The sequence below is a fragment of the Orycteropus afer genome, unplaced genomic scaffold, assembly GCF_000298275.1.
Source record: "Orycteropus afer afer isolate SDZICR_OR568_19922 unplaced genomic scaffold, OryAfe1.0 scaffold00006, whole genome shotgun sequence".
NCBI classification, from domain to species: domain Eukaryota; kingdom Metazoa; phylum Chordata; class Mammalia; order Tubulidentata; family Orycteropodidae; genus Orycteropus; species Orycteropus afer.
Genome location: NW_006921593.1, coordinates 25,492,913 through 25,519,623, shown reverse-complemented (window position 1 = coordinate 25,519,623; position 26,711 = coordinate 25,492,913). Strand labels below are relative to the sequence as shown.

Genomic DNA, 26,711 nt, shown 5'->3' with positions numbered 1-26,711 from the left:
CCATCTGTCTCTCTAGATCTATTCTCTTCTTTTACAGGACACTGCTCATATAGGATGAAGACCCATCCTACTCCAGTATGATTTCATGTTCACTTAACTGATAACATCTTCAAAGACCCTGTTTCCTAACAAGGTCATCTTCACAGGTACCAGGGACTAGGACTTCAACATAAATTTTCAGAGGACATCACTCAATCATGAACAGTAACTTTATATTTTGATAAAATTTCAAATTTTCTGAAAAGTTACAAGAATAGTACAAAGAGCGTCCATATATCCTTCACTCAGATTCATCAATTTTTAATATTTTGCTACATTTTCTTTCTTTCTCTCTCCCTTCTCCTTCTCTCTTCTTCTTCCACCTTTACCTCCTCCTCCTCCTTTCTTTCCTTCTCTCCACACACAATTTTTTGAACCATTGAGAGCTGTTGCAAAGAGGAGAAACAAGATGATTCTCTCATTAATAACAGGAAAATAATCAAAATTAGGAAAATTAGCATAGTTTTTTTAAGATAATGAAACATTGTAATCCAGGGTCCATATTCAAATCTCACTCATTAACCCTTTATAGTAATTCCCACCGGGATCCAGGATTCAATCTAGCTTATGCATAACATTTAGATGTCCTGTCTCTTTAGGCTGTTTCAGTCTGGGCTAGTTCTCCAGTCTTTCTCTGTCCTTCGTAACTTTGGCATCTTTGAAGGATAATGGCCAGTTTTGCTTTTCAATTGGATTGTTTTCTTTCATATTATTGAGTTTTCAGAGGTTTTATATTTTCTGGATACAAGTCCTTTATCATATTTGTGATTTGCAAATATTTTTTTTCCCAAGCTTGTGGCTTGTCTTTTCATTAATTTAACAGTTCCTTTTGAAGACAGACATTTTTAATTAAGCATCTTTTAAAATATTTATTTATTTGACTGTGGCAAAATATCATAAAAATTTGTGATTTTAGGTTTACAATCAGTGGTAGTAATTATGTTGTACAATCACCAAGTTTTTAAGTTTGCTGAAGTCTAATTTATCTTTAAAAAAAAAAAAAGCAATAAAAAAATTATGGATTGGGCTTTGGTGTTATATCTAAGAAATCCTTGCAAGTTTTTAAGTTTGCTGAAGTCTAATTTATCTTTTACAAAAAAAGCAATCAAAAAACATTATGGATTGGGCTTTGGTGTTATATTTAAGAAATCCTTGCCTAACCCAAAGTTATGGAGACTTTCTACTAGAAGTTTTGGAGTTTCAGGTTTTACAATTAGGTCTATCATATACTATATGTTAATCTTGTATATGGTGTGAGGCATGGATGTGTGGTAGTTAAGGTTATATGTCAATTTGGCTGGGCCGGGTTTTGAGTGGGTGGACAGCTGGTGGTAGTTATTCTCCATGATGAGACTGGCAATCAACTCCATGGTGGAATCTCCTGTGAGCCGCTGAGTAGCTGGTTTAGGGATATGGTTTACTTCCCATATAAAAGGAGAAGCTTTGGGAATGGGCTTCAGCTTTTTGGCATGCTTGGACCCTGCATGTAGCTGAGTCTTCATTCAGCAGTCTGCCATGCTCTGCCAATCTTGGGGCTTTCAATGAACTTGAATGAATGAACTGCCATGTGGTTGGTGATATCAGGACTGTGCCATTTCATTTGTTGACCTTGGGCTTGTTAGCCTCCACAGCCAGTAGCTTCCTGAGTGAAGAGATACCTCTAGCTTCAGTAGGCTGTGAACAAGAGGCAGAGCTGAAGCCCAAGGTCGAGAGGCTTTCACCCAGCCCCTACAGCCTGGCACTGGAAGCTCGGACTTCTAGCCTCCAAATTGTAAGAGAATAAACTCCTGTTTGTTGAAGCCATCCCATTTTTGGTATTTTCTGTTAGAGCGACACTGTTTTCGTTGTTATGTGCCGTCGAGTCGGACCCGACTCATAGTGACCCCTCCTTGGGTTTCTGAGGCAGTATCACTATGGAAGTAGATTGCCCCATCTTCCTTCTGAGGAGTGGCTGGTGGGTTTGAACCACCAGACTTCTGGTTAGCAGTCAAATGCCTTAGGCACTATGCTACCAGACCAAAACAGTATGAAAGTTCTTTTTTTTTTTTTTTGCACAAGGATATCTTATTGTCCCCATCACTATTTGTTGATAAGACTACTTTTTCTTCTGAATCACATTTATACCTTTGTGCACAATTGAAAATCTCTTGGCTGTGCATTATTGAGTTTTCAGAGGTTTTATATTTTGTTTTTATGTATTCTGTTTCTGGACCCTTATTCTGCTCCAATGATGTATTTCTCTATCTTACACCAATACCGCACTACCTTGATAATAAGATACAAGTCTTAAAGTCAGGTAGTGCTAAATTCACCAACTTAGTTCTTTTTTTGGTGTATCCCACACAGTTTTATGTTATGGTCTAATTTTATTTTCCCTTCTCATTTAATTTCCAAATACATTTTAATTCCCCTCCCCTCTGTCTAACAACATACCTTGCATATTTTGAATCCTTTTAAATTTACTGAGACTTATTTTGCTGCCTGGATATGGTCTACCTTGGTAAATGTTCTGTGTGAACTTGAAAAATATTGTGCTGTTGAATGTTCAAGTTTTCAATATCTTTTCACTGATTTTTTGTCTTCTCGTTTTATCAATTATTGAGAGAGAGGTATTGAAATCTCTGACTATCATTGTAGATGAAAATCAGTTTTTGCTTTATGTGTTAAGCACTGTAATGAGTGCATAACGATTTAGGACTGTTATATCTTCTTGATGAATTGACCCTGTATCCTGATGACATGACCTTCTTTATCCTTAGTAATAGTCTCTTTTCGGAAATGAACTTTGTCACATAATAGAACAGACCCATAGGGGGCACCTAGAGTGCAGGGCCTTGCGCTTCTGGACCTTCCTGTGCAGGCAGATATTCTGAGCAAGGCCTGGTGCACCCTGCTGAGGAGGCTGCAGACACTGTCTTACTGCCCACAGCCTGCTCTCCCTTACTGGGGGTGGGGGACCTTGGAAGAAACCAGGAGAAACCACAGAGAAGCTCTGAAAGTCATATTCTGAAGGGGAGAGGCATGGAGGGCAATTGCTGGCCAGGAGAGGGCCTGCATCTGGATTTTATGCCCCACTTCACCTTGTCTGTGTTTTGGACTCTACCCACAGCTCCTGGAAAAGTGGATCTTGTCAGAAAAAGAATGGGAGCGGGAGAAAGCCATGCACCTCCATCTTCGCCTTATGCAGCTCTATGTCCAGAGTGTGGGCGTCTGTGTGAGTGAGGGCTTGCCTGACCCCTCAGCTGGCCAATCTGACACCCACTGAGAGATTTCCCTCTGACAGTGAGATGAGGGGACATTTGAAATCGAGTTCTGTCCCCTGAGGAGTCCCTTGGGAAGAGGCCTTTGGGGAAACAAGGCCTGTGATGAGGTAGTGGCAGGGTCTGGGGTGGGTAAGAAAGGGGTTGGATTACAACTTGGGGTTGGCTGGACCCCAGTGTGACCCCAGGTTTTGTGGGCTGGGGGTCATATAGTGTGTGGTGGAATCCTCTTTAAGGAAAAGGGTACATAGTTAGCAATACAACACTGGATAAGGAAGTGAATATTTACTTAGAACAAGAAAAGAAACCACCACAAAATTACAAATTTTACAAAGTTTGACACGCACATCACAGAATCCAAAAAAGCAATATAACGTTTTTGTTGATTTGCTACCTGGCACAGCTTCGTGAGCCTGTTTTTCCACATTTGTTGGCACCACACTGTTTGGTTGCCTTGTCCTCAGGGGTGGCCACTGGCTGGGGTAGCATGTCCAGGGCTGGGGTGCAGCTGCAGCTGCAGGTCTCAGGGCTGCTGAAGGGTGAGAACCAGGTAGGTGTAGAAGTGTCCTGTGGCCACTTTAACAAGTCATCCCACACTGGGTGGCTTGGACATTTTCCCCTCACAGTTGCAGAAGCCAGAAGTCTGAAATGAAGGTGCCAGCAGGGTCATGCTCTTGCTGAAGGTTCTAGAGGAGGATCCTTCCTTGTCTCTTCTAGCTCTAAGCAGCTGCTGGCAGTGCTTGCACTGTCCTTGTCTTTGCTTGTCCTCCTTGTCCTTGCTTGTCCTCCTTGTCCTTGACAAAGTGCTTGCACTGCATTTGACCTACAAGTCTTTGGCTTGTAGACCTGTCCCTGCAATCTCTGTCTCCATCTTCATGTGGCCTCTCCCCTCTGCATCTCTGTCTCTGTGTCCTCTCCTCTCATAAGCAGCCCACTCCAACCCAGTGCAACCTCATCTTAACTAATTGCAACTGCAAAGACCCTAATTCCAAACAAGGTCACATTCTGAGCTTGCAGTTAGCATGAATTTTAGGGGGACACCATTCAACCCAGCACAGAGGGGCAGGACCCCAGGCCTGGGGACCAGAAAGTGAGGCTAGAGCCCTTCCTCCCCCAATCTAGGAAACTTTGAGGCTTGGCCTGAGTGGAGTGCATCACCTGGTCTATCTGAATCAATTCTTATGACACTCCCTGAAAGAGGAGGTGCTCTTATCACCTCAGACAGGAAGATGAGGAACTGAGAGGCTGGGTGGGGTCCTCACTGAGAGCACCCACTGGTAATCAGGGGCCCAGATTTGAGCCCAGGGCTCAGTTACAGGGACAAGGTAAGTGCCTGGACAAAGAAACTAGGCCTAGAGTCAGATGGGTGACTGGGCTGAGCCCTGACCAGGGATCCCAGGATGTGCTGACCACCAGGGGCTGAGCTGTGGGTGGGAGGTAGGTGGTGACGCCCTCCCCTTCCCCAGTGAGCACCATCCTTTATGCCGCTCCCCTTCCTCCACGCAGGCAGCACTGTGCTGAGTAGGCAGAGGATGTAATGGTGAGGTCTCCTGTTGCCCACAGATCCCCCTGAAGCTGGGGCAGTTTGGCACCTTGGTAGGACTCATTGCCCCATGCACCTGTGACCTGCACCGAAGAACCCGCGTGGCCTCCATGGACGTCCTGTCCAGGCTGCTGGACCTTCACGGTACAGAGGGGCCTTGGGAGTGGCCTCCCACCCTGGGTGGAGGAGGTGGATATGGACCTGTGGGCAGGCAGGGCAGCTTCTCCATGCAGGTGTGTGGACCAACAAGAATGACCAGATTGGAGAGCAAAGGGCTGAGACTCACCAAGAGGCCAATACTCGTTGGGGCTCAGGGTACCAGAGACCAAGGATGGGGCTGGCAGGTGATAGGGCAGAGCCTGGCATGAAGCAGGTATCTGAGCTGTGCAGAAGGGGTGGGAAGCACCTGAGGACAGCAGGGATGGTGAGTGTGAAGGCGGAGGAAGTGACGTCCAGAGACCAGAGCATGGCCCAGGCTCTGGGCACTTTCACGTACTATAGTCATCTAGTAGGCCCCTTGCCAATGCCTGGGGCCCACTCCATGGTACCAGGGTACCCTGAGGGCCCTCAGGATAGTCTCCATGAAGCCTGTTGTCCTTGCTGATCCTGTGTGCAATTGTGTCCCAACAGCCAGCCAGACCTGCTCCTTGTGGGGCACTTCCAAGGAGATGGAACTAGTGAAATGTAAGGAGGAGCTCAGGAGCTCGGACAAGGAGAACAGTCTTTGTGTGTCTTCCAGAATCGCCAAGGTGATGAGCTGGGGAGCTTGTGTGAGGCTCTGATTGGTCTCCTTGTGCCTTTGGCCACCTGGAGAGTGAGGGACCTTCCTCAGCCTGGCTGCACCACCCACATTCTCTTTCAGGGGGCACTGTCTCTGTGACCTTGGGCCCAACTCTGACCCATCTGTAATTAAATGTTCTGAAACACGTTAAGGCCTCACTCTGTGACTGGCACATAGTAGGTGCTTAACAGTCTCCTGCTGTCTTCTCTACTCACTGAGCGTGAAGTAGGCACCAGGCATTGGCAAGGGACCCACTAGATGACGATAGTAAGTGAAAGTGCCCAGAGCCACTCAGAGGGCTAGGACTTAGTGCAGGTGAGGTGACTTTTACCTCAGAGGTTGGAGGGCTTGTGGAGAGACTGGACCAGGCCCCAGGATAAGAGAGTGAAGGGGCAGTGTTTGGGTGAAGTTTCCTGTGAGGGGTTTAGGTGGTGGTGGGACAAATGACAAAGAGGTTGGGGACACTGGAGGCCATGGAGTACTATGCTGAGGAGTCCAGGATAGTGGCAGTGGGGCTTTGAAGTAGATAGGTGATGTCCTAGGCAGACCTGAGAGGCAGGCTGGGATCCAGGAGGGGGCTGTGGGATAGTTTGAGTGGGAGAGGATGAGGCCTGTGAGGTAAGGTTGAACTGAGGGGAGGCTGGGGTGTGAGAGGTGGCTTAGGCCTTGAATGCTGACCCCCATGAGGGCCTGCTCTGGTCCTAGGTGGTGTGCATGGAGTTTAACTGCGATGAGGTGGTCTCGCTCATCCAGAAGCTCTGTGAGAACCTTGGGGCCATGGATCTCCAGCACGACAAGGCCTCCGTCACCTGGATAGGCACCTTCCTTCAGATGCGAGTCAAGGAGCTGGAGGACAAGGTGGCAGAGCTCGGGCAAGGGCTGCCATGCGGGTGGGGCTGCCTGGCCCATGGAAAGGACCAGGCCTGAGACTAGAATCAGGCGGGGCCCCTCCTGTCCTCTCTGAGAGTATCTCCCTCAAGGCCCTGGTTGTTGAGGAGGAGGAAGTAGGGTTCTAGAACGAGAGAGAAACTCATTGAAAGCAACCTGGAGGGTAAGTAGGGGATAGGCTTGAGGCCCATGGCTCTCTCTCCCAGAGCCCACACCACCTCCCATACCGAAAACCTAATACAATTAGTTCAGGAATAAACCAAAGGATACACAAAAGGGTGCTGGATGGTTAACCTCCCTGTCATCCAATCAGTCAAGGGTCCTTGGGGTGAGGGCAGGAGGTCAATGGGTCCAGGCTGGCCCCATGATGCCCCGGTCCCCCCAGGTGGCAGAGATCCTGGGCTCCATCTTGACCCACCTGCCAGTGGTGGACCACCTGGAGGTACGGCATCTCCTCATTGAAGGCATCCTGCTGCTGGCGCACTACCACCAGGAGACAGTCCTCACGTCCCTCCTGCGACAGCCCTTGCCCATGCAGAGGTAGGTGCCCTGGGCCACAGCGGCCATGGCCATGGCCCAAGCCCAGGGGTGTCACTAGAGGGGTTCGGGGGTGCAGACCACATCGGGTGACACATCAGAGTGAGTGACACCAAAATGACTGTCTATATAATTCTGTGCAGTGTTTCAGCAGAAATTTATTATTTTTTATAAAAAAATCCTTGTAGTTAGTTATAACAACAAAAACATTTTTCATAAGCCCAGCTTACATGTATCAGTATACCTACAAGGCTCAAATTCTATGCTAATTTACTGTTTGAAACTTCTAATGAGCTCCACAATGATGCTTTGAGTCATGTGGTTTCATCTGCACATGATGCAAACACAGCCTGTTTTTGTTGGGGAGCTCTGGTGGCGTAGTGCCTAAGGGATTTGACTGCTAACCAGAAGGCTGGGGGTTCAAACCCATCAGCCACTCCTCAGAAGGAAGACTGGGCAGTCTATTTCTGTAGAGATACTGCCTCAGAAACCCAAGGAGGGGTCACTATGAGTCAGATTTGAAACGATGCCAGTGAGTTGGTTTTTTTTTTTTTTTGGCTGGTGTTTTTATAGTCGCTGATTTTGTAAAATTTTCTGGTGTTTTAGCTACTCTATTGTGATAAGTAGTATTTGTGTGCTTATATCAATAACTTTGAGATCATCATTAAAGGAAAAAAAGGAGAAAAATAAAAAACGACTTGCCCTCAGTTACTAATAATGTGGTAACCAATAATGTCATTCAATGTAGAAAGATTTTACAAAATAACATTGTTAGTATTCATACACATAATCTAGGAACTAGGTACATTTAAGCAATTTACAACTCTATTTGTCACGCATTATTCTATGATTATAATTTATACTATATATTATAAAGGATCTTTCCGTATGGTCTGGTACGAGGAGAGGTCCATGGGAGGTAATGTGACACCATGAGTTCCTGCACTGAGTGACACCAACCCTAGTGATACCACTGCCCACGCCATGCTGAACTGACCCCCATCGACACATCCCAAAAGATGGGGGCTTTAAATATTTGGTATCTTGTCTAGCCCTGAGATGGGTCAGTCACCCCTTTGTCTTGTCTCCTGTGGGGGGGATCCCACAACCCAGAGCCCTGACTTCTACAGCTTTGTCACATGGACCTGAAATCCTGGTGGTGCTGTGCTCGGGTGCCAAGTGAAAGGTTGGCGGTTCAAAGCCACCAGGAGAAAGATGTGGCAGTCTGCTTGGATAAAGATTACAGCCTTAGAAACCCTATGGGGCAGTTCCACTCTGCCCTAGAGGGTCACTAGGGGTCAGAATTGACTCAACAGCAAGGGTGGGTTATTTTTGCTTCTCCTGTTGTCCTGGTTGTCCCCTCTGGGGCAGCACCCAAGAGCCCATTACTACTCCCCTGCAGAGAACAGCGCTTCCGGGTGCCCTCTGGTGCTGAGGTCTGGTTCCTCCAGCATAAACCAGAACTAACCAATTGCCGGGGAGTTGATTCCAACTCACAACAATCCCATGTGTGTCAAAGTCGAACTATACTCCATAGGGTTTCAATGGCTGATTTTTCAGAATAGACCACCAGGCCCTTCCTCTGGGTGGATTTGAATTGGCAATGTTTCGGTTAGCAGCTTGGGAATAAGGAAACATTCATTGCTGTTGAATCATGATGACCCTGTGTGGTATAAAGTAGAACCATTCCATACAGTTTTCTTGGCTGTAATCCTTACAAAAGCAGATCAGCAGGTCTTTCTTCCAATGGAGCCACTGGATGGGATCAAACCACCAACCTTTAGGAAAGGCCGTTTCTGATTGTAGTGTTTAGGTTACCGGACTTCTGGAAACTTCGATTTCCTCTTCTGTAGAACATGGAGATTTGGAGGCAAAAATATCTTCTTCAAAGAGCATTGAATGGCATAAGCAAGCTGCCTAGCACCAGGCTTTACTGCACAGAAGCTGTTATTGGGCCTATCCATAAAGGTGTCAGGCAGGGCCTGGTGGGGACCTCCAGGGTCACCTGTGAGGTAGGGCTGGCACTCCTGGGGGCTGTGGCCAATCCTAGGGTACTGTGAGCTGGGAGCTGAGTCAGACTGGGGCTCAGGTCTCTGTACCAGGTGGAGTCAGGGACCTGGGTTCTAATCATACACCTCTAGGTGGGCTGCTCCACCTCCTTGAGACTCCAGGGTTCAACCTCTACTCTGGGGGTTGCCGAGAGGTGGGAAGGGACTTCAACCTGAGAGGCCACAAGGCCAGAAACCCACAGTCCTTTGTCTGTCTTTGTCAGCCACCTGACTGAGGTGTGGCTGGCCGTGGCAGAGAATGTGCCCTTCGCACGGACGATGCTCCACGGCCTGATGGGCCGGCTCCAGGCGCGGTTCAGCCCTCGGGCAAACGCCACCTCCAAGGCTGACATGTGGCGGCTGGCTGCCGTGGACCCCCTGATGGTGAGTGGCAGGGACCGGCCGGGGGCTCCTTGGGGCTGCAGGAGCAGAGCCCCGACGCCTGCGGCCCCTTCTCCTCAGACCCTCCACACCATCCGCCTCCTGGTGGAGAAGGTGGACCAGGATGAGGAGCTCCCGGACCTCCTCCCGGACCTCGTCTACACCCTCCTTCTGCAGCTTGGCAGCAGCCACGAGCCCGAGGCTGCGTCCCCAGTCCTGAAGACATGGAGACTGGTGCACACAAGGGCCCTGCCTGAGGACATGAACCTGCAAAGGTGCTCCCATGGGCGGTGGGATGGACGGAAGGGGCTTATGGGGTGCCCGTCAGCAGGCCCGGCTGGATGCGGCCCGGGCTGCCTCTCACAAGCCACTAGACTCCGTGGGCCATCTCCAGCAAGTTCCGCTCATTGTCCTTTCCTGGGGGCAGGAGGGGATTACAGAAGCCAGGCTTACATCCTGGTCTTCCAGGTGTCCAGCATGGCGTGCTTTCCTGGGCTTTGCAGACTCCTGTCACGGGATCACGCCTTTACCCCTTGGGCTAGGCCCAGAAGGCACCATGAGCCCATTTCACAAACCAGGGGCCCAAGGTTCCAAGCGTAGCAACAGCAGCCACAGAGAAAGACGCCCCCTCCCCTAGCTCTGCCACCTATGTCCGCTGCTCACCCCCAGAGGAAGTACACCATATGCCCACCTTCTTCCAGGATCACCATCAAATCCATGCAGCTTTTGTTCAAGAGAGTCAACAGCCGGCACCTGGTGCATGGCCTGGAGGAACAGGGTGTGTGGAGCCTGCTGGAGAACAGCAAGACGTTCCTGGAAGGCGTGGGCCTGCTCGCCAGGTGGGTGGGCCAGGCTCTCATAGGTGGGGGTGCTACCGGCACTGCCTGCCGGAGGGAAGGGTCCCCTCACCTGGAGGGACACTGTCCGGGTCAGGGCCGAACCCTCATTTCTGGGGAATAGCCATATGATCCTACGTTCCGTCCAACTGCTCCCTGTTCCAGACTCGACCATGGCAGTGCTGTGCGGGACAATCCCAAGTCTGGTTGCTGTCCCGTTGACTTGGGCTCACGGTGACCCACGTGTACCAGAATAGAGCTGGGCTGCACAGGGCTTTCAATCATCACCTTTCTTTCTAGGCGCCTGTGGGTGGACTCGCACTGCCAACCTTTCAGTGAGCAGCCGAGCACTTAAAGGTTTGCTGCATGCTTTCATTCTGTCTCCTCCTGTCGCACAGCAGGAAATGAAGAGAGTTTCTGAGAGAGCAGGGCATTTGCTCAAGAACACACAGGGGCCCTGGAGCAGGGCCAGGGAGGGAGCTATTTCCCTGGTCTTAATCATGCATGGAAGGAGCTCTGGAAGTCCAGTGGTTAAGGCATTTGACTGTTAACCAAAAGGTTGGTGATTGGAACCCACCAACTGGTCCATATAAAAAAGATGAGGCAGTCTGCTTCCATAAAAATTTCCCAAAACCAAACCAAACTCACTGTCATTGAGTCAATTCGACTCATAGCGACCCCTCCTTGGGTTTCCAAAGCACTATCTCTACGGAAGTAGATTGCCCAACCTTCCTTCTGAGGAGTGGCTGGGGGGTTTGAACCGCCAGCCTTCTGGTTAGCAGTCAGGTGCCTTAGGCACTACTCCATCAGCTCCTCCATAAAAATTTATAGCCGTGGAAACCCAATGGGGGTCGCTTTGAGTCGGAATTGACTCAATGGCAGTGAGTAATGAGTAAAAGTAGTCATTCATGGAGTCCCTGCTTAGTGCAAATGATTAACTGAAAGGTTGGCAGTTTGAATTTATTCAGAAGCACCTCAGAAGAAAGGACTGACAATCTGTTTCCAAAATGTCAGCCATGAAAAGCCCTATGGATCAGAAACAGGAGGAGGAAATGGAATGTGTGGTCAACTTCCTCTATTAACAGCTTCCTCCTTTGCCATGAGACCAGATCTGGATGGTCCAGGCTAGCATCACTAAGCACTTTGATCAAAGATTCTATAGAAGAATCCTGATCAGAAGGGGGAAAATGCAGAACAGAATCTCAAATCCTCATGGACTCCTGACTTTCTGGCACCATGGAGGCTGGATGAATCCCTGAAACGATTGCCCTGAGAGCATCTTTAAAACTTACACCCAGAATATCCCCTGACATCTTCTGAAACCCCAACAGCAGTTTAGCTTGGCTAGCAAAGAACGTTCTGAGCACTATGCTCTTATAAGATCTACCCACATGGGATCGAATGACAACAGCAACTTGAAAGATTAGACGGGAACCCTCGGGGCAGTGACTTCATGTTAACAGGGGCGGAACTACTCAGGGAAGGAGGGTGAGGATGGTTGCACACCTCAAAGAACAGAATCAATGTCACTGAACTGGACATGAAGAACTGCTGAATGGGTGTATGTTTCACTGCGTATTTTCTCAGCAACTACAAAATAAATACAATTAAAAGAAAACCCGACAGAACTCAGTCTTCTGACACACATGGGGTTGCCACGAGTCTGAGTTGACCGGCAGCAGCTGGTTTGGTTTTCCTTTTGGTCACTTGTGAGCGGCCTCATCCCAGTCCCCTGGGATGAAAGGGAGATGGAATGTAAGTACTTCAGCGATAGCCTGACACCCCACCCGCACCCCCAAGCGAGGAGGCAGAGGCCGGGGAGGCTAAGGGTCTGCTTACCGTCAGCCCCGGAGCTGCTGGGCTCTCAATGAGAGCAGCCCATCTCTCCCCACAGGTTGTGTCTGCAGAACATGGAAGGCTCCAGGCAGCGGCTGTCGGAGCTGGTGCTCAGGGGCATGGACACGGCCGTCCTGAGCTGCCGTATCAGCAGCACGGCGGTGTGTGTGGAAGTGAGGCGCCCAGCAGGTGGCGGGCACAGGGTGGGCACGGGCACCCTCGGGAGGGATCAGGGCAGAGCAGTAATGGATGTGAGATGTGAAGAGTGCCACCAACACCTGAGGATCCTGGAGGAAGCCCTGGGACTCTCGCTGGAAAGGACACCGCGGGAAGGTGCCCTGCAAGGAGGCCGCTGAACAGTGAACAGGGCTTCGCCAGGCAGGAGGGTTAGGAGGGGGGCTACAGCACTTGGGCCCAGCTTCCTTTTACAGTTGGAGTGCTCACAGGATCCTAAGAGAACTGGCCAGAAAATTCTAGAAGGTTTCTTGACTGCATGGTGCCCAATACACCATAGGAACTAAACAACAGGCTAGTGGTGAGGTCAGCAAATATTTTTGTAAATGTCTGGCTGGTAAACATATTTGATCTTCTGGGCCATGCAGTCTTAGTTGCAATGGCTCAACTCCACTGCTGTAGCTCTAAAGCATAGACAATCCATAACCAACAGGCGTGGCTGTGTTCCAATAAAACTTTATCAATGGACTGACATTTAACGTACATATAATTTTCAAGTGTCATGGAGTATTCTTCTTTAGGTTTCCTCCAATCATTTAAAAATATGAAAACAACAAAAGGACCAGCAACAACCTAATCAAAAAGTAGGCAAAAGACTGAAATAGATGTTTCTCTAAAGAAGATACACAATCAGAAATAGATTGCCCAGTCTCCCTTTCGAGGAGTGGCTGGTGGGTTTGTACTGCCAACCTTCTGGTTAGCAGTCAAATGCCTTAGGCACTATGCCTGTTGTTGTTGTTATTTGCCATCGAGTCGGCCCCGACTCCTAGTGACCCCTCCTTGGGTTTCCGAGGCAGTTATCACTACAGAAGTAGGATTGCCCAACCCTTCATGACACTGAGCATCTTTCCATGTGTTGACTGGCCATTAAGGAGCTCTTAGGCATAGTGCCTCCTTTTGTTGCAGGCACTATGCCTAAGAGCTCCTTAATGGCCAGTCAACACATGGAAAGATGCTCAGTGTCATGAGTCCTTAGGAAATGCAAATCTGGACTGCAGTGAGATGCCACCTCACACCCACTAGGATGGGTGTTATCCAAAAAATGGACCAAGAACCAAAAAACTCACTGCCATTGAGTCTATTTCTACTCATAGCAACCCCCATTGGGTTTGAGGTGGTATCTCTATGGAAGTAGATTGTCCCATCTTCCTTCTGAGGAGTGGCTGGTGGGTTTGAACCACTAGCCTTCTGGTTAGCAGTCAAGTGCCTTAGGCACTACGCCATCAGAGCTTCCTTTCCAAAAAATGGAAGAAATGACAAATTTTGAGGCCCTCATCCATTCCTGGTGGGAATGTCAAACAGTGCAGCCACCTCAGAAAATGGTGTGGAGGTTCCTAAAAACATTACTCATAGTGTTCCCATAAAACCCAAAAAACCAAACTCACTGCCATCGAGTCGGTTCCCACTCATAGCGACCCCTCCTTGGGTTTCCGAGGCTGTACACTACAGAAGTAGATTGCCCAGTGTTCCTTCCTAGGAGGTGGTTTAAACCCACCCAGCCTTCTGGTTAGCAGTCAAATCCCTTAGGCACTACACCACCAGAGCTCCTATAGTGTTCCTGTATGACCCAGCAATTCCACTCCTGGGTAGAATTCTCACTCCCCAAAGAATTGAAAGCAGGGACTCAGACAGATAATTGTATGGGAATCTTCACTGTGGCATTGTCCACAAGAGCCAAAAGGCAGAAACCACCCAGATGTCCATCAAAAGGTGAATGGGTAAACTATGTAATATGTACATACAATGGAATATTACTCAGCCAGGAGGAGAAAGGAAGTCCCATTGCATGCTATGACATGAATGAACCTTGAAAACATCATGCCGAATGAAATAAGCCAGACACAAAAGGGCACATGGTGCATGATCCCATGAAACAGCTAGGATATGAAGTGTCTTATTAAACAGCCCTACTGAAAACCGGGGGCATGGGTGGTCCAGCAGTAGGGTCTTCACCTTCCATGCGGGAGAGCCAGGTGGGAAGTCCATACCTCCTTTAATTCTCAGTGAAGCACCTGGAGTAGACAAATGATATGGGACAAAAGGAGATGAGTGGTTCCGAGGGACCGGGGGATGGGGAGAGGCTGTGGCTGAGAGCGAGATCCATGCGAGCAGCTTTCCCATGGCTTTTTCTTGTTTTCAACACAGGGTAACAGCACTCTTCCCACTTCCTCCCTGTGGTCACCACTTCCCTTCATCCTTCCTTCCTATACCTTCCTGTCTCCTGAACTTTCTCCCTGGGCAAATGCTGCCCTTCTGATGTCATATGGTTGATTGTTGTAAGGAGTGTGTACCTCCCTGGTGTTACCGTTCACCTCATAGACCTGTCTGTCGTTTGGCTGAAAGTTGAGCCACGGGACTGAGTTCAGGTTGGAAGGGTGTCCTAGGGCCATATTTTTGGGGTTTCCACCAGTGTCTACCTGCCCAGTGAGCCTGGTCATTTTTATGATGTTGAGTTTTGCTCCACACTTTTCTTCTACTGCATCTTGGACCTTCTACTGTGATCCCTTTCAGAGCTGTCAGCAGTGGTAGCTGGGCACCATCTAGTTCTTCTGGTCTCAGAGTCATGGAGGCCAGGATTCACACACTCCATCAGTCCTTTGGATTCATTGTTCCCTTACAGCTTTGATTTCCTTCACTCTTTGCTCTGGACTTTTCTCAAGGCTTTTACAAGCCGAGCCATTGCATGTTCGCTGGTGCCTCCGATCGTGCCTCCTCTGGAAACCTTGTAAGGATGGTTGGAAGAAGAGGGCCCCTGCTGTCTCACTCAAGGACTGGCTCCTCTGGTTTGTCTGGTATATAACCCTCATACGGGGGCAAGAAGCTGGTGCTGGCGCCTCAGTGCCCAGGCCGGTTCTTAAACTCCCTGCATTTCAACCTCTGCATCTGCTAACCCAGGGATAACAGCACCTACTTCTCCAGATTTTGGCGAAGATTAAAGGAGACAGTGTTCTCCCAAGGGGCCAGCACACACAGCCAAGCCACATGGTGAGCACTCTTGGAAAGTGAACTCATTATTATTATTACTTTTGGAAGATTACTTTCAGCTTCTGAAACACAAGTTATTGAAATACTTCAGAAGTAGCTAGGGCTGGATGATGAAACGATTTTTAAATGCGTGCTTGGACTTCATTCTGAAGAGTATTTAAAATAGGGTGTGACAGCCTTGAACTCCCATTGGACAGTTCTACTCTGTCCTGTGGCATCACCATGAGTTGTAATTGACTCACTGCCATCCAACAACAAGAGGCTTGGTCCATAATCGGTGCTCAATAAACATTTGAAGTATGGCACTGTAGGAAGGGGACGCTGGAGGGAGAGAGAGGTGGAGGCAGTGAGCATGTGGGGGTTAGAGAGCCAGCGCCTGACGGGGTGTAAGGAGCCGGCAACAGACTAGCTTCTTTCTTGCCTCCTGTCCCTGGGTCACCAGCTTGGTGTGGAGTTTTCTTTGTTGTTGGTTAGCTGCTGTCACGTCGGCCCCTGACTGACAGCGACTCCGTTAACAACACTGTTGTGAACCATGGGGTTTCACTGGCTGATTTTCAGTCGGTGAATCTCCAGCCCTTTCTTCCTAGTCCATCTCAGTCTGGAAGCTCTGCTGAAACCTGTTCAGCGTCAGAACAACATGCCAGCCTCGACTGACAGACAGGTGGAGGCTGGGCATGAGGTGCATGGGCTGGGAGGCCAACCTGCGGCGTCTGCATAGAGGGGAATTCCATGACTGGACCACCGCTGCCCCTAGTTTTCTTTAGAGCTATTTCACACACACACGCACACACACACGCACACACACACGCACACACAGATGTGCCCACACATCAAAGAGGTCCCCACTGGTCTGAGGTCCCAGCTTTTGAGGCTGGTACAAGGCTGGTAGTGACTCTCTGTATGCACTGCCTCCCCTCCCAGAAAAAAAAAAAAAAAAAAAACCTGTTGGTCTCCAGTCGATTCTGACCCACAGCGCCCCTAGAGGACAGAGTGGAACTGCCCCACAGGGTTTTTAAGGCTGTAAATATTTACGGCAGCAAAGCCCAAACCAAACCCACTGCTGTGGAGTTGATTCCGACTCACAGTGCCTCTGGAGTTCAGAGTAGAACTGCCCCAGAGGGCTTCCGAAGCTGTCAAGCTTTATGGAAGCAGACTGCCACATCTTTGTTCCACAGAGTGGCTGGTGGGTTCAAGCCACTGATTTTGGTTAGCAGCCGAGCACTTTAACCACTGTGCCAGCAGGGCTCTGTATCCCAAAGACATGAAATTCTACTTCTGTGTTTCTGTGCAGACTGAGTGGCACAGTGCTTGCACACAGGAGCTGCTGTGTCATGTAACAAGAAGTGATGACGAATGAATGCATGCACACAGGTCACACCCATGTAGTGTAACCCATGTGTTGACTTACTGAATCCTCACGACAACCCTGGGAGGTAGGCTCTGTCATTACACCCTGTTTACAGATGAAGGTCCTCGAGTGGTACAAACAATTTGCTCTCCACCAGTAACACAAAGGGGGCTCTGGTGGCCTAGTGCTTAAGGCACCTGACTGCTAACCAGAAGGCTGCCGGTTCAAATCCACCAGCCACTCCTCAGGAGGAAGGTTGGGCAATCTATCTGTAGAGATACCACCTTGGAAACCCAAGGAGGGGTCACTATGAGTCAGGTCCGACTTGACGGCAGTGAGTTTGGTTTTGGTTTGGTTAGTAACACAAAGGTTGGCAGTTCAAACTCACCCAGTGGAGCGGAATAAGAAAGCCTGGCTGATCTGCTTCCTTAAAGATGAGAAAATTCTAGGGCGCAGTTTTGCTCTGTAACTCCCTGGCTTGCCATGAGTCAGAACAGACTTAACGGCAACAGGTTTATGTGTTTATGCAGATGAGAAACTGAGACAAAGAGCAGGTAAGTGACTGGCTGGAGTTCCCCAGCTGGTGGAGGATGAGCCCTGAGTTGATCCTCCTCCCAGAGGGCCGTTCTGGGCATCGGATCTAACCAGGTACCCCACTCCCTGCTGAGAATCGAGCTCCTCCTGGCAGGGAGCTTACGAGGTTCTCCTTCCTAGTTCATGAGCGACCCGATTCTGTACCAGGAGAAGCTGCTGAAGCCTGCAGTGTCCATGCTGGAAAGAGGTGTGGATCAGGAGGACGAGGCTCTGCGGGTACTGTCCCTGCGTGCCCTTGGCAACATTGCCCTCGGCGCCCCCAAGAAGGTACCACATTGCCCTAGGGCTGCTGCTGAGACAGGTTACAGGGCCCTGCAGCTGGGTGGTGGGGACGGTGTCCGCTGAGCCCGGCCCTGGGGTGGAGGTTGGATGGTGGGGACCACACTCGCCGAGCCAGGCCCTGGGGTGCAGCCCCCTGGAGCTGGGTGGTGGGGACCACACTCGCCGAGCCCGGCCCTGGGGTGGAAGCTGGGTGGTGGGGCCTGTGCCCACTGAGGCACAGAGCAGGAGCTTCTGGTCACCCTGGGCCTCGTGGTGACGGCTGAGGCCCTGCGCCCGTCCAGGTGAAGAAGTACCGGAAACTCCTGCTGGAGAAGTTCCTGTGTTCCCTGCGGGCACCCGCCAGCCCCAGCGTGGCCTCCGAGGCCATGGCCGCCCTGACCAAAGTCCTGGCAGAGCTCCGGGAAGGGGACGTGGGGCCATCCTTGGCCGCCATCTCTGAGCAGTGCAGGGCCTTCTTCGACAACGTGAGTCCAGACGGGGGCCTGCCAGCCCTGCCAGGCCCGTGTGTGAGTGGGTGGCACTTGGGGCCCAGGGAAAGATGTTTCCTAGAGCAGAAAGGGCCCCGGGTCTGCTGGGAAAACCGTCAAATCAGCTCGGACTCACGGAGCCCCTACGTGTGTCAGAGTAGAACCGTGCTCCACGGGGTCTCGGCTGATTCTTGAGAAGCTGATCACCAGGCCTTTCTCCTGGGCTGCCTCTGGGTGGACTTGAACCCCTACCCTTTCAGTTAGCTGCTGAGCGCATTAGCTGTTCGTACCACAGGGGGCTCCAGGTCCTGCTTGGTGCAGATGTGTGGTGGCTGATGATGGGATCTTGTGGACACAACGTATTCTAGGTCCCCGAGACCCAGCAGGTGGAGCTGAGGACTCACGGGGCCCTTCTCTCCGACCGTCAGGGAGTGAGCATCCCCCTGATTTCTTCGAGCCCACAAATACTTTCTGACCATCTACGGCATGCCAGGCCCTCTGCCGGATGGTGGCGTGGACCCGTGTTCAGCACGTGCCCCTCTCTTGGGGAGAGACGGTCACTGACTCCAGAGTAATGCCTGATCCTTTGAGAGCTACTCCGTCCCCATGGAAGGATCTAGAAGGCCTCCAGAGCGGGCAGGGGTCTAGAATGGTCCATAAGGAGTGGCAGGGGCGTGTGGGGCATCTTGCTCCTGGAGCCTCTCACCGGGCTTGTCTCTCGGCCGCAGGAGAGCGAGCTGCTGCGATTTAAAGCCTTCACGCTCTTCCGGAGGCTGGCCACGGTGGTCGGCATATCCAAGAAGCACCTCTTCAAGCTGGAGGTGAAGAAGGCCTGGGTGCCCCTGCTGCTGCACTGCCAGGACCCCTGCTCCTGGGCAGCCACAGTAAGACCCGCAGCTCCCGGGGCCCAAAGCCGGGGACCCCTGCTCCTCAGGCCTGCTGCCTCGATTGGCTGCGGGCTTCCCTGAGAGTCCACATGTCACCGTCTGCTAGACCCTCACCTCCAGACGACCCACAGACCAGTTTACTAGAATCTAACTGTGGAGGAGGCCCTGGCTGGTTCAAACAGTGACCACACTCGACTTCTAAATGAAAGGTTAGGGTCTGAGTCTACACAGAGACGTTTCAGAACAAAGTCCTGGTAATTGGCTCTGAAAGACCAGCGGCTGAAACCCTGTGAGCGCGGTTCTGACACACACGGGGTCGCCAGCAGATGGGACGGGCTTGATGCCGACTGTCTTAGTGTTCAGCCATTTGGGACAGAACACAGCATGGTTTGTTTTTTCTGTCACTGCCTGCAGACACCCACACCCTCTCTCTCCTCAAGCGCAGGCCCCACGACATGTTTTAAACCCTCTGACCCACCTCACCCGTGGGACGGTTTGGCCTGGGGCTGATTCAGCACAAGGCCCTTCTAGAGAAGGGATGGTCAGAGGCCCCAGAGTAACCCCGGTCCCTCGAGATCTATGTGGCCCTCAGAAGACAAGTCACGCGGTGCTGGGGCCGAGGGCTGAAGGTTTCGGGGGCATCTATGTGGCCTTCGGGGAGGTGGGGTTGCTTCTTGTCGCATCCCCCACCCTGGAGCCTTTGTGCCCGTCCCACCGCCCTGCCCGTACACTCCAGAGGCACCTCCTGTGTTGTGGGGTCCAGGCCTGGCTGGGGTCGCTGTGACTCGGGCGGGAAGTGCCACCACCTGGGCGCCCTCTTCCGCATCAGTCCCAGCCCTTGTTCCCTGGCCAGCGGGCCCGTTTGTCCACACTTTAAAAGTGACGCCCTGAGGGGGGACAATCAGTGATGGAGGCACACAAGGGGCAGTCAGGTAATGGGAAGCCAAGGAGGGGCAGCGGACACTCCCAGCCTGGGTCCATATGCCCCAGTGCTGTCGTCCAATACCTGGTCCCCCATGGCCCAACCTACCCGGAAGCCAGAGGAGAGATTGCCGCAATGCCCAGGGTGAGAAAGCAGGATGGATCTGGAAGGAACAGAAGTTTTCCCCAAACCCTGAAAGACTCCAGCCCAGGCTCCGGTTCCAGGTCCTTGAGGGGTAGGTCCCAGCAGGGCTGTTGAGGGTGTGAAGCCCTGGCTAAGAGGTGAGTGTGGCTTGGTGTAGGGCTGCACCTGCCCCACAAAACCTCTCGCCGTGTAGTTAACTCTAACTCCTGGCCACCTCACACTGTAGGACTGTGCTGTATAGAGTTCTCAGCGGCTGAGTATTTCAAAGGAGTTTGTCAGGTCTTCCTTCCCAGATACCTCTCAGGGGACTGGAATCCCCAACCTTTTGGTTAGCAGCTGAGCACTTCACTGTTCTCATCCCCCCCAGGAACAGGTGCAAGCCACGTAATAAATCCACATATGGGCATTCCACAGCCCACCAGCCCTGCCTTCCCCAGCTTCTAAGACCTTCCTGGGGCTGCTTGCTGATGGAACACTGGCCCTGCCGCCCCCACCCCTCTGTGACTCACCCTGGTCCTGCCTGGCACCTGTCCTACTGTGCGTGTCCTTCCCAGGCCTGCATGGAGACCGTGTTCCAGTGCTTGCATTTCTGGGGCTACAAGGGCCTGAAGAGCCCCCCTGGGCAGAGTGCCCCCAGCACGGACGAGATGACAGTGTTCCAGACCACCATGTGCTCCATCCTGGTGAGATAGCCACGTGGGGTGAGTGGTGCTCACTCACAGGGGACTTATCATAACAGAAGGAAACCTGGCCTGGTCCTGCCCCAGCCTCACGATCATTGCTGTGTTTGACCCATTGTTGCAGCCACTGTGTCAATGCATCCCATTGAGGGGCTTCCTCTTTTTTGCTGACAATCTCCTTACCAAGCATGACGTCCTTCTCCAGGAACCGGTCCCTCCTGATCACATGCCCTCAGCACATGAGACAGAGTCTCACTGTCCTTGCATCCAGTGAGCACTCCGGCTGCACTGCTTCCAGGACAGATTTGTTTGTCCTTCTGGCAAGCCATTGTATATTTCATATTCTTCACCAACACCATAATTCAAAGGCATCAGTTCTTTGGGCTTCCTTACTCATTGTCCAGCTTTTGAATGCATATGACAAAAAATCAAAACCAAACTCATTGCTATCAAGTTGATTGCAATTCATAGCGACCCCCACTGGGTTCTTTATGGAAGTAGGTTGCCCTATCTTCCTTCCACGGAGCAGCTGGTGGGTTCGAACCACTAACCTTTTGGTTAGCAGCCAAGTGCCTTACTCATTATGCCACCAGAGCTCCTTTGAATACATATGAGGTGACTGAAAATACCATGGCTTGGGTCAGGTGTACCTTAGTCCTCAGAGTGACATCTTTGCTTTCAAACACTTTAAAGAAGTCTTTTGCAGATTTGCCCAATGCAAAACATCATTTGATTTCTGGACTGCTGCTTCCATGGATGTTGATTGTGGATCCAAGTAAAATGAAATCCTTGACAACTTCTATCTTTTCTCCATTTATCATAATACTGCTTATTGGTCCAGTTATGAGGATTTTTGTTTTATTTTGAGGTGTAATTCATACTGAAGACTGTACTCTTTGAACTTCATCAGTAAGTGCTCTTCACTTTTAGCAAGCAAGGTTGTGTCATCTGCATATTTCAGGTTGTTAATGAGTCTTTCTCCAATCCTGATGCTGTACTCTTCTTTTTATAGGTTTTTTTTTTTTTTTTTTTTTTCCCTGATTTGGTGCTCAGATTATTTACTTGGCATACAGATTGCATAAGTATGATGAAAGGATACAACCCTGATATATACCTTGCCTGATTTTAAACCAATATTCCCTTGTTCGGTTAGAACAACTGTCTCTTGGCTTATTGGCCTATGTACAGGTTCCACATGAGCATACTTAAGTGTTCTGGAATTCCCATTCTTCACAGCGTTATCCATAATTTGTCATGATCTACACAGTCAAATGCCTTTGCATGGTTGATACAACACAGGTAAGCATCCTTCAGTTCTGCTTACAGTCGAGATCCGTCTGACTTTGGTATTCCTCATTCCATGTCCTCTTCTAAATCCGGCTTGGATTTCTGGTAGTTCCTGTTAATTACCTTCAGCAAAATTTTACTTGCATAGATAATCATAATATTGTTCAACAGTTTCTGCATTCTGTCGGATCACCTTTTTTGGAATGGGCACATACATAGATCTCTTCCAGTTGGATGGCCAGGTAGCTGTCTTCCAAATTTCTTGGCATAAATGAGTGAATGCTTCCAGCACTGCATCCATTGGTAGAAACATCTCAACAGATATTCCATCAATTCCTGGAGCCTCATTTCATGCCAGTTCCTTCAGTGTGGCTTGGACTTCCTCCTTCAACACTATCAGTTCTTGATCACTCCTGAAATGGTTGATAGAGCTCTATTGGTACATTGGTTAAAATGCTTATCTGCTAACTGAAGGAATAGCAGTTCAAACCCACCAGCCTCTCCATGAAAGAAAGATGTGGCAGCCTTGGAAACACTATGAGGAAGTTCTATTCTGTCCTATAGGGTTGTTGTGAGGTAGAATTTGACTCCACAGCAATGGGCTTGGTTTTGGCTTTTTCCAAATGATTGAACATCAACTAGTTGTTTTTTTTTTCAACCAATTGTTTCATTTAGTGACTCTGTGTATTCCTTCCATCTTCTTTTGATGTTTCCTGCATTCTTCAATATTTTGTCCATGAGTCCATCAGCATTGCAACTCAATACTTAAATTTTTCTGCAGTTCTTTCAGCTTGAGAAATGCTGAGCGTGTTCTTCCCTTTTGGTTTTCTAACTCCAGGTCTTTGCACATTTCATTATAAAACTTTAATTTGTCTCCTCAAGCTGTCCTTTGAAATCTTCTGTTCAGCTCTTTTATCTTTTCATTTCTGCCTTTTGTTCTAGCTACTCTGTTTGAGAGCAAGTTTCAGAGTCCCTTCTGACATCCATTTTGGTCTTTTCTTCCTTTCCTGTCTTTTTAATGACCTTTAATTTTCTTCATATATGCTGTTCTTGGTATTATCCCATAACTTGTCTGGTCTTTGGTCATTAGTTTTCAATGTATCAAATCTATTCTTGAGATGGTATTTAAATTCAGGTGGGATATACTCAAGGTAGTGGTTTGGTTCTTGTGGACTTGCTTTAATTGTCTTCAGCTTTAACTTGAACTAGCATATGAGCTACTGATGGTCTTTTCAAAACTTAACTCCTGGCCTTGTTCTGACTGAAGATATAGAGCTTCTCCATTGCCTCTTTCCACAGATGCAATTGATATGATTTCTGTGTATTCCATCTGGTGAGGTCCAAGGGTACAGTTGCTGTTTATGTTGTTACAAAAAAGGTATTTTCAATGAATAAGTCATTGCGCTTGCAAAATTTTATCATGCAATCTCCAGCCTCATTGCCATCACCACGGACATATTTTCCAACTACTGGTCCTTCTTTTTTTTCCCAACTTTCACATTTGAATCACCAGTAATTATCAGTGCATCTTGATTGCAGGTTTGATCATTTCAGACTGCAGAATTTGGTAAAAATCTTCAACATCTTCATCCTTGGCTTCAGTGGTTAGTATCCGTACAGGATACTGACTTAAATTTGAATAATAGTTGTATTAGTTGGTCTTCCTTACAGGCATATGGATATTATCCTATCACTGATAGCATCATTCTTCAGGGTTGATCTTGAGATGTTCTTTTTGACAATGAATGTAACACCATTCCTCTTCAATTTATCTGTGAACCCAGTAAACCCCAGGCATTATCATCTCAACACCTAGTCCATACAGAATGGTTAATGTGATCTTTTATTTCTGTCTGTTCTGTCTTCAAATTCCAGGAGGTACTTGACCCTTAATTTAGACTGGCCACGTTTCAAGTGCCCAAGAGCCACATGTGGCCAGTGGCTGCCACATTGGACAGTGCAGATCTGAACACATGTGGTATTCCTCTTTGGGGTCAGACAAGAAGGGAGCATGAGCTGGCAGGTCTGTAAGTGCCGTGTGAAGCTGGGGTCGGCAGTGTCCTCTTTGGCCCCCATGAGACACACCTCCTCAGGAGCGGGGACTTGACGCCAGGCAGGAAAATGCTTTGTGAGTGGCAGGTACGCAGAGCTCCTCCTCCAGGGCTGTGAGCCGCTTATTTTCTGCAGACTCAGACAAAGCCAGCTGTGCTCTACAGCTTCTTGCTAGAAACAGTCACCTACGTGAAAAGTAACTTGTCAAGGATCAGAATCGCGGCCTGCAACTTGGCAGGTGAGCAGACAGCTTTCTCCATCTTGGGGTGGATCCTGAAGGCCATCTGATCAAACCCAAGTCATTGACTGTAGATAGGACCCCAGGGACAAGGGTGGGAGGGGGACTGGGTACTAGCTCCCACCTCTGTACCCACCAGTCACCATGCCTGACACATACTTGATGGCCAATGTGGCTTCCTCCTCACTAACAAAATCCTGAACAGATGAGGTAAACCAAGGCTGTCACACAGAGGGCAGAACGGTTTCCTGCTGCCCTGACGTTCGTGCAATGAGCCTTTCTTTGGCTCTCTTAGGAATTATTATGAAGCAGATGTCCGCCAGCTACCTGAAAAAGCTGGACTTCCCAGCATTACAAAACTGTGAGTAGCGCAGACTCTTAAGTTTGAGTCCACAGCTCACAAAGACTTGTTTTGGGAAACCCACTCTGGTGGGTCTAAGCCTAGTGACACCGCCTGAGGGAAGCACCAGATGACTGTCTGCTGTGTTGAGGGTTGGGGAGGGGGGCAGACATGGCGGTGGAGGAGCCCCTGCAGGGATTTCCCAGCAGGAGTCTGTGGTGTTCCCTATGGTTTCATGTCTCCCCTTAGCTCAGGCCTTGCACAGTCCTCCTGTACCGGCTAGGGTAGGACTTGAGGACCTCCAGCTCCTCTCTGGGCCTCTGATTCAAACACAAGTGAGTCCCAGGCTGCAGCCCATAGGGGTCCAGCTTCCAGGCCACATCAGCCTCCAGTTGGCACACATTGACCAGGGCAGGGCCGTGGCCCCGACAATCCTCACACACTGGTCCGGGCGGGACCCTGGTCCTGAAGGTCACACACTGGTCCGGACACGGCAGCACCCGATGAGTGGAGGCCCTGACTCTCCCTCTTGACTCACTCAGCGTTCCAGGAGCTCCAGCTGGACATGGACCCCGGGGTGCGGAAAGCAGCCCTGGAGACTCTCAAGATCTTGGACAACTGCAGTCAGCACGGGCTCCTGGCTGCACCTGAGAGTGTTTCCTAGGCCACATGCCGATGTCACTGCCCCTTGGAGGACCGCACCTCCTCTAAGGCCATGCCACCCATCCCACCATAGCCGTGTCACCATTCCCAATTAATTGATAAGAAAAACATTGTTCTTGTTTTTAAATATCCAGCATACTGTCCCTTCCTTCTCCTGGAGTTCAGACACCCAGAACCCACCGTGGAGCTGAGGGAGTGGCTCTATTCCCAGTGGCATCCCATCCCGCTTTCCCCTGGGCATGCATGCATTGGCCCTCTATAGGACCTGAAAACTACCACGTCTCCCTTCCGCACGTGCCTCCGCACACGCCATGGCCAGGCCCTGGTCACACGGTGGGGAGGCTGCTCTCCCTGGCTCTGCTTGGGCCCCACTCTGAAGGGAAAGGCAGACTTCCAGCCCCAGCCACATTGTACATGGCAAAGGGGACCCTGATGCTTTGTGTTCCCTGCCCCTCATTGTCCAAAGTTATTAAACATCTGGACAGCTGGAAGGGGACCCACTGAGGCCTGGCACAGAATCTTGCTGAGGGTCAAAATAGAGAAATTTGTCCAAGTTCAAGAAACATGGTGGGCTGGGAGGATGGGAGAGATTTTTCCTTCACGGTCATTGACAGAATGGAGTCACTAGCTATCTCTTGAGCAGGTAAATGTGACTCTGAATAGTCCCAGTACAGCTGCTAGAGGCAGTGGCCAATGGGCACCACCAACGGGAGGGAGTTTCCAGGCAGCCCACTCAGACAACCCATCTGCCCCAACAGTGGTTTTCAGACCATTTGGTGGCTCCCATAGAACAAACAGCGAAGTTCTTTCCTGCCACGTGCTGAGTGCCACTGCTGGGATGGGAGCTGTTCAAGGAATGTTCTGGAAGAACTGCTGCCCAAGTTAACAGTCAGGTCTCCACCTCCCGCCATGCCCCACAAAACACTTCTGTGGGTGTAGACACCTAAACTCGGACAGCAGAATTTAAGAAAGTATGGGACATTTTTGATCCTGAGTGTAGAGGAGGTTTTCTTTAAACAGCTGAATCCAGAAAATATATAAAAGATGAAGATATCTAAAATGGAAGTGTTACAATAAAATACCACAGTTAAATGATTAATCACAGATGGGAGAAGTTATTGGCAATTTTTGAAGACAGGATGGGTTCATATAATTGAATTGGTGTCCAAAATGCACCCAAATCACTAAGAAACAAAGCAGCAAATTGAAAAGCAGGCCCGGGCTGTCCTGCAGTGATCCACGTGTGGACCCTGGAGAGGCTGGTGTGTCCCGGCTGAGCTCAGCCTCCAGTCACCAGCAGACACAAATGGCAGCATCGCCTGCTTCATGCCCATCACACTGGCACTCGCCCCAGAGGCTGGCAGCAGTGACTGGTGGCATAACGTGGGGAGGTGGGAACGCTTACCTTGCTGGAGGCGCCAACAGGGAGAGGTCCCTGG

General features: G+C 50.0%; 1 protein-coding gene across 1 annotated transcript in view; it reads left to right on the top strand.

Moving 5' to 3' along the window:
• Positions 1–25,273, top strand: part of MROH2A (maestro heat like repeat family member 2A) — a 74,246-nt gene extending 48,973 nt beyond the window's left edge. The window contains exons 26-43 of the mRNA XM_007941694.1: positions 106–120; positions 572–597; positions 3,143–3,253; positions 4,863–4,986; positions 5,473–5,591; positions 6,329–6,481; positions 6,897–7,051; positions 9,321–9,480; positions 9,559–9,752; positions 10,179–10,316; positions 12,208–12,322; positions 17,431–17,577; positions 17,874–18,056; positions 18,788–18,943; positions 20,567–20,695; positions 24,167–24,269; positions 24,565–24,630; positions 25,152–25,273. Of these exons, the coding sequence (XP_007939885.1) occupies positions 106–120; positions 572–597; positions 3,143–3,253; positions 4,863–4,986; positions 5,473–5,591; positions 6,329–6,481; positions 6,897–7,051; positions 9,321–9,480; positions 9,559–9,752; positions 10,179–10,316; positions 12,208–12,322; positions 17,431–17,577; positions 17,874–18,056; positions 18,788–18,943; positions 20,567–20,695; positions 24,167–24,269; positions 24,565–24,630; positions 25,152–25,273 (2,216 nt within the window). The remainder of the gene's footprint in view (positions 1–105; positions 121–571; positions 598–3,142; positions 3,254–4,862; positions 4,987–5,472; positions 5,592–6,328; positions 6,482–6,896; positions 7,052–9,320; positions 9,481–9,558; positions 9,753–10,178; positions 10,317–12,207; positions 12,323–17,430; positions 17,578–17,873; positions 18,057–18,787; positions 18,944–20,566; positions 20,696–24,166; positions 24,270–24,564; positions 24,631–25,151) is intronic.
• The last annotated feature ends 1,438 nt before the right edge of the window (positions 25,274–26,711 follow it).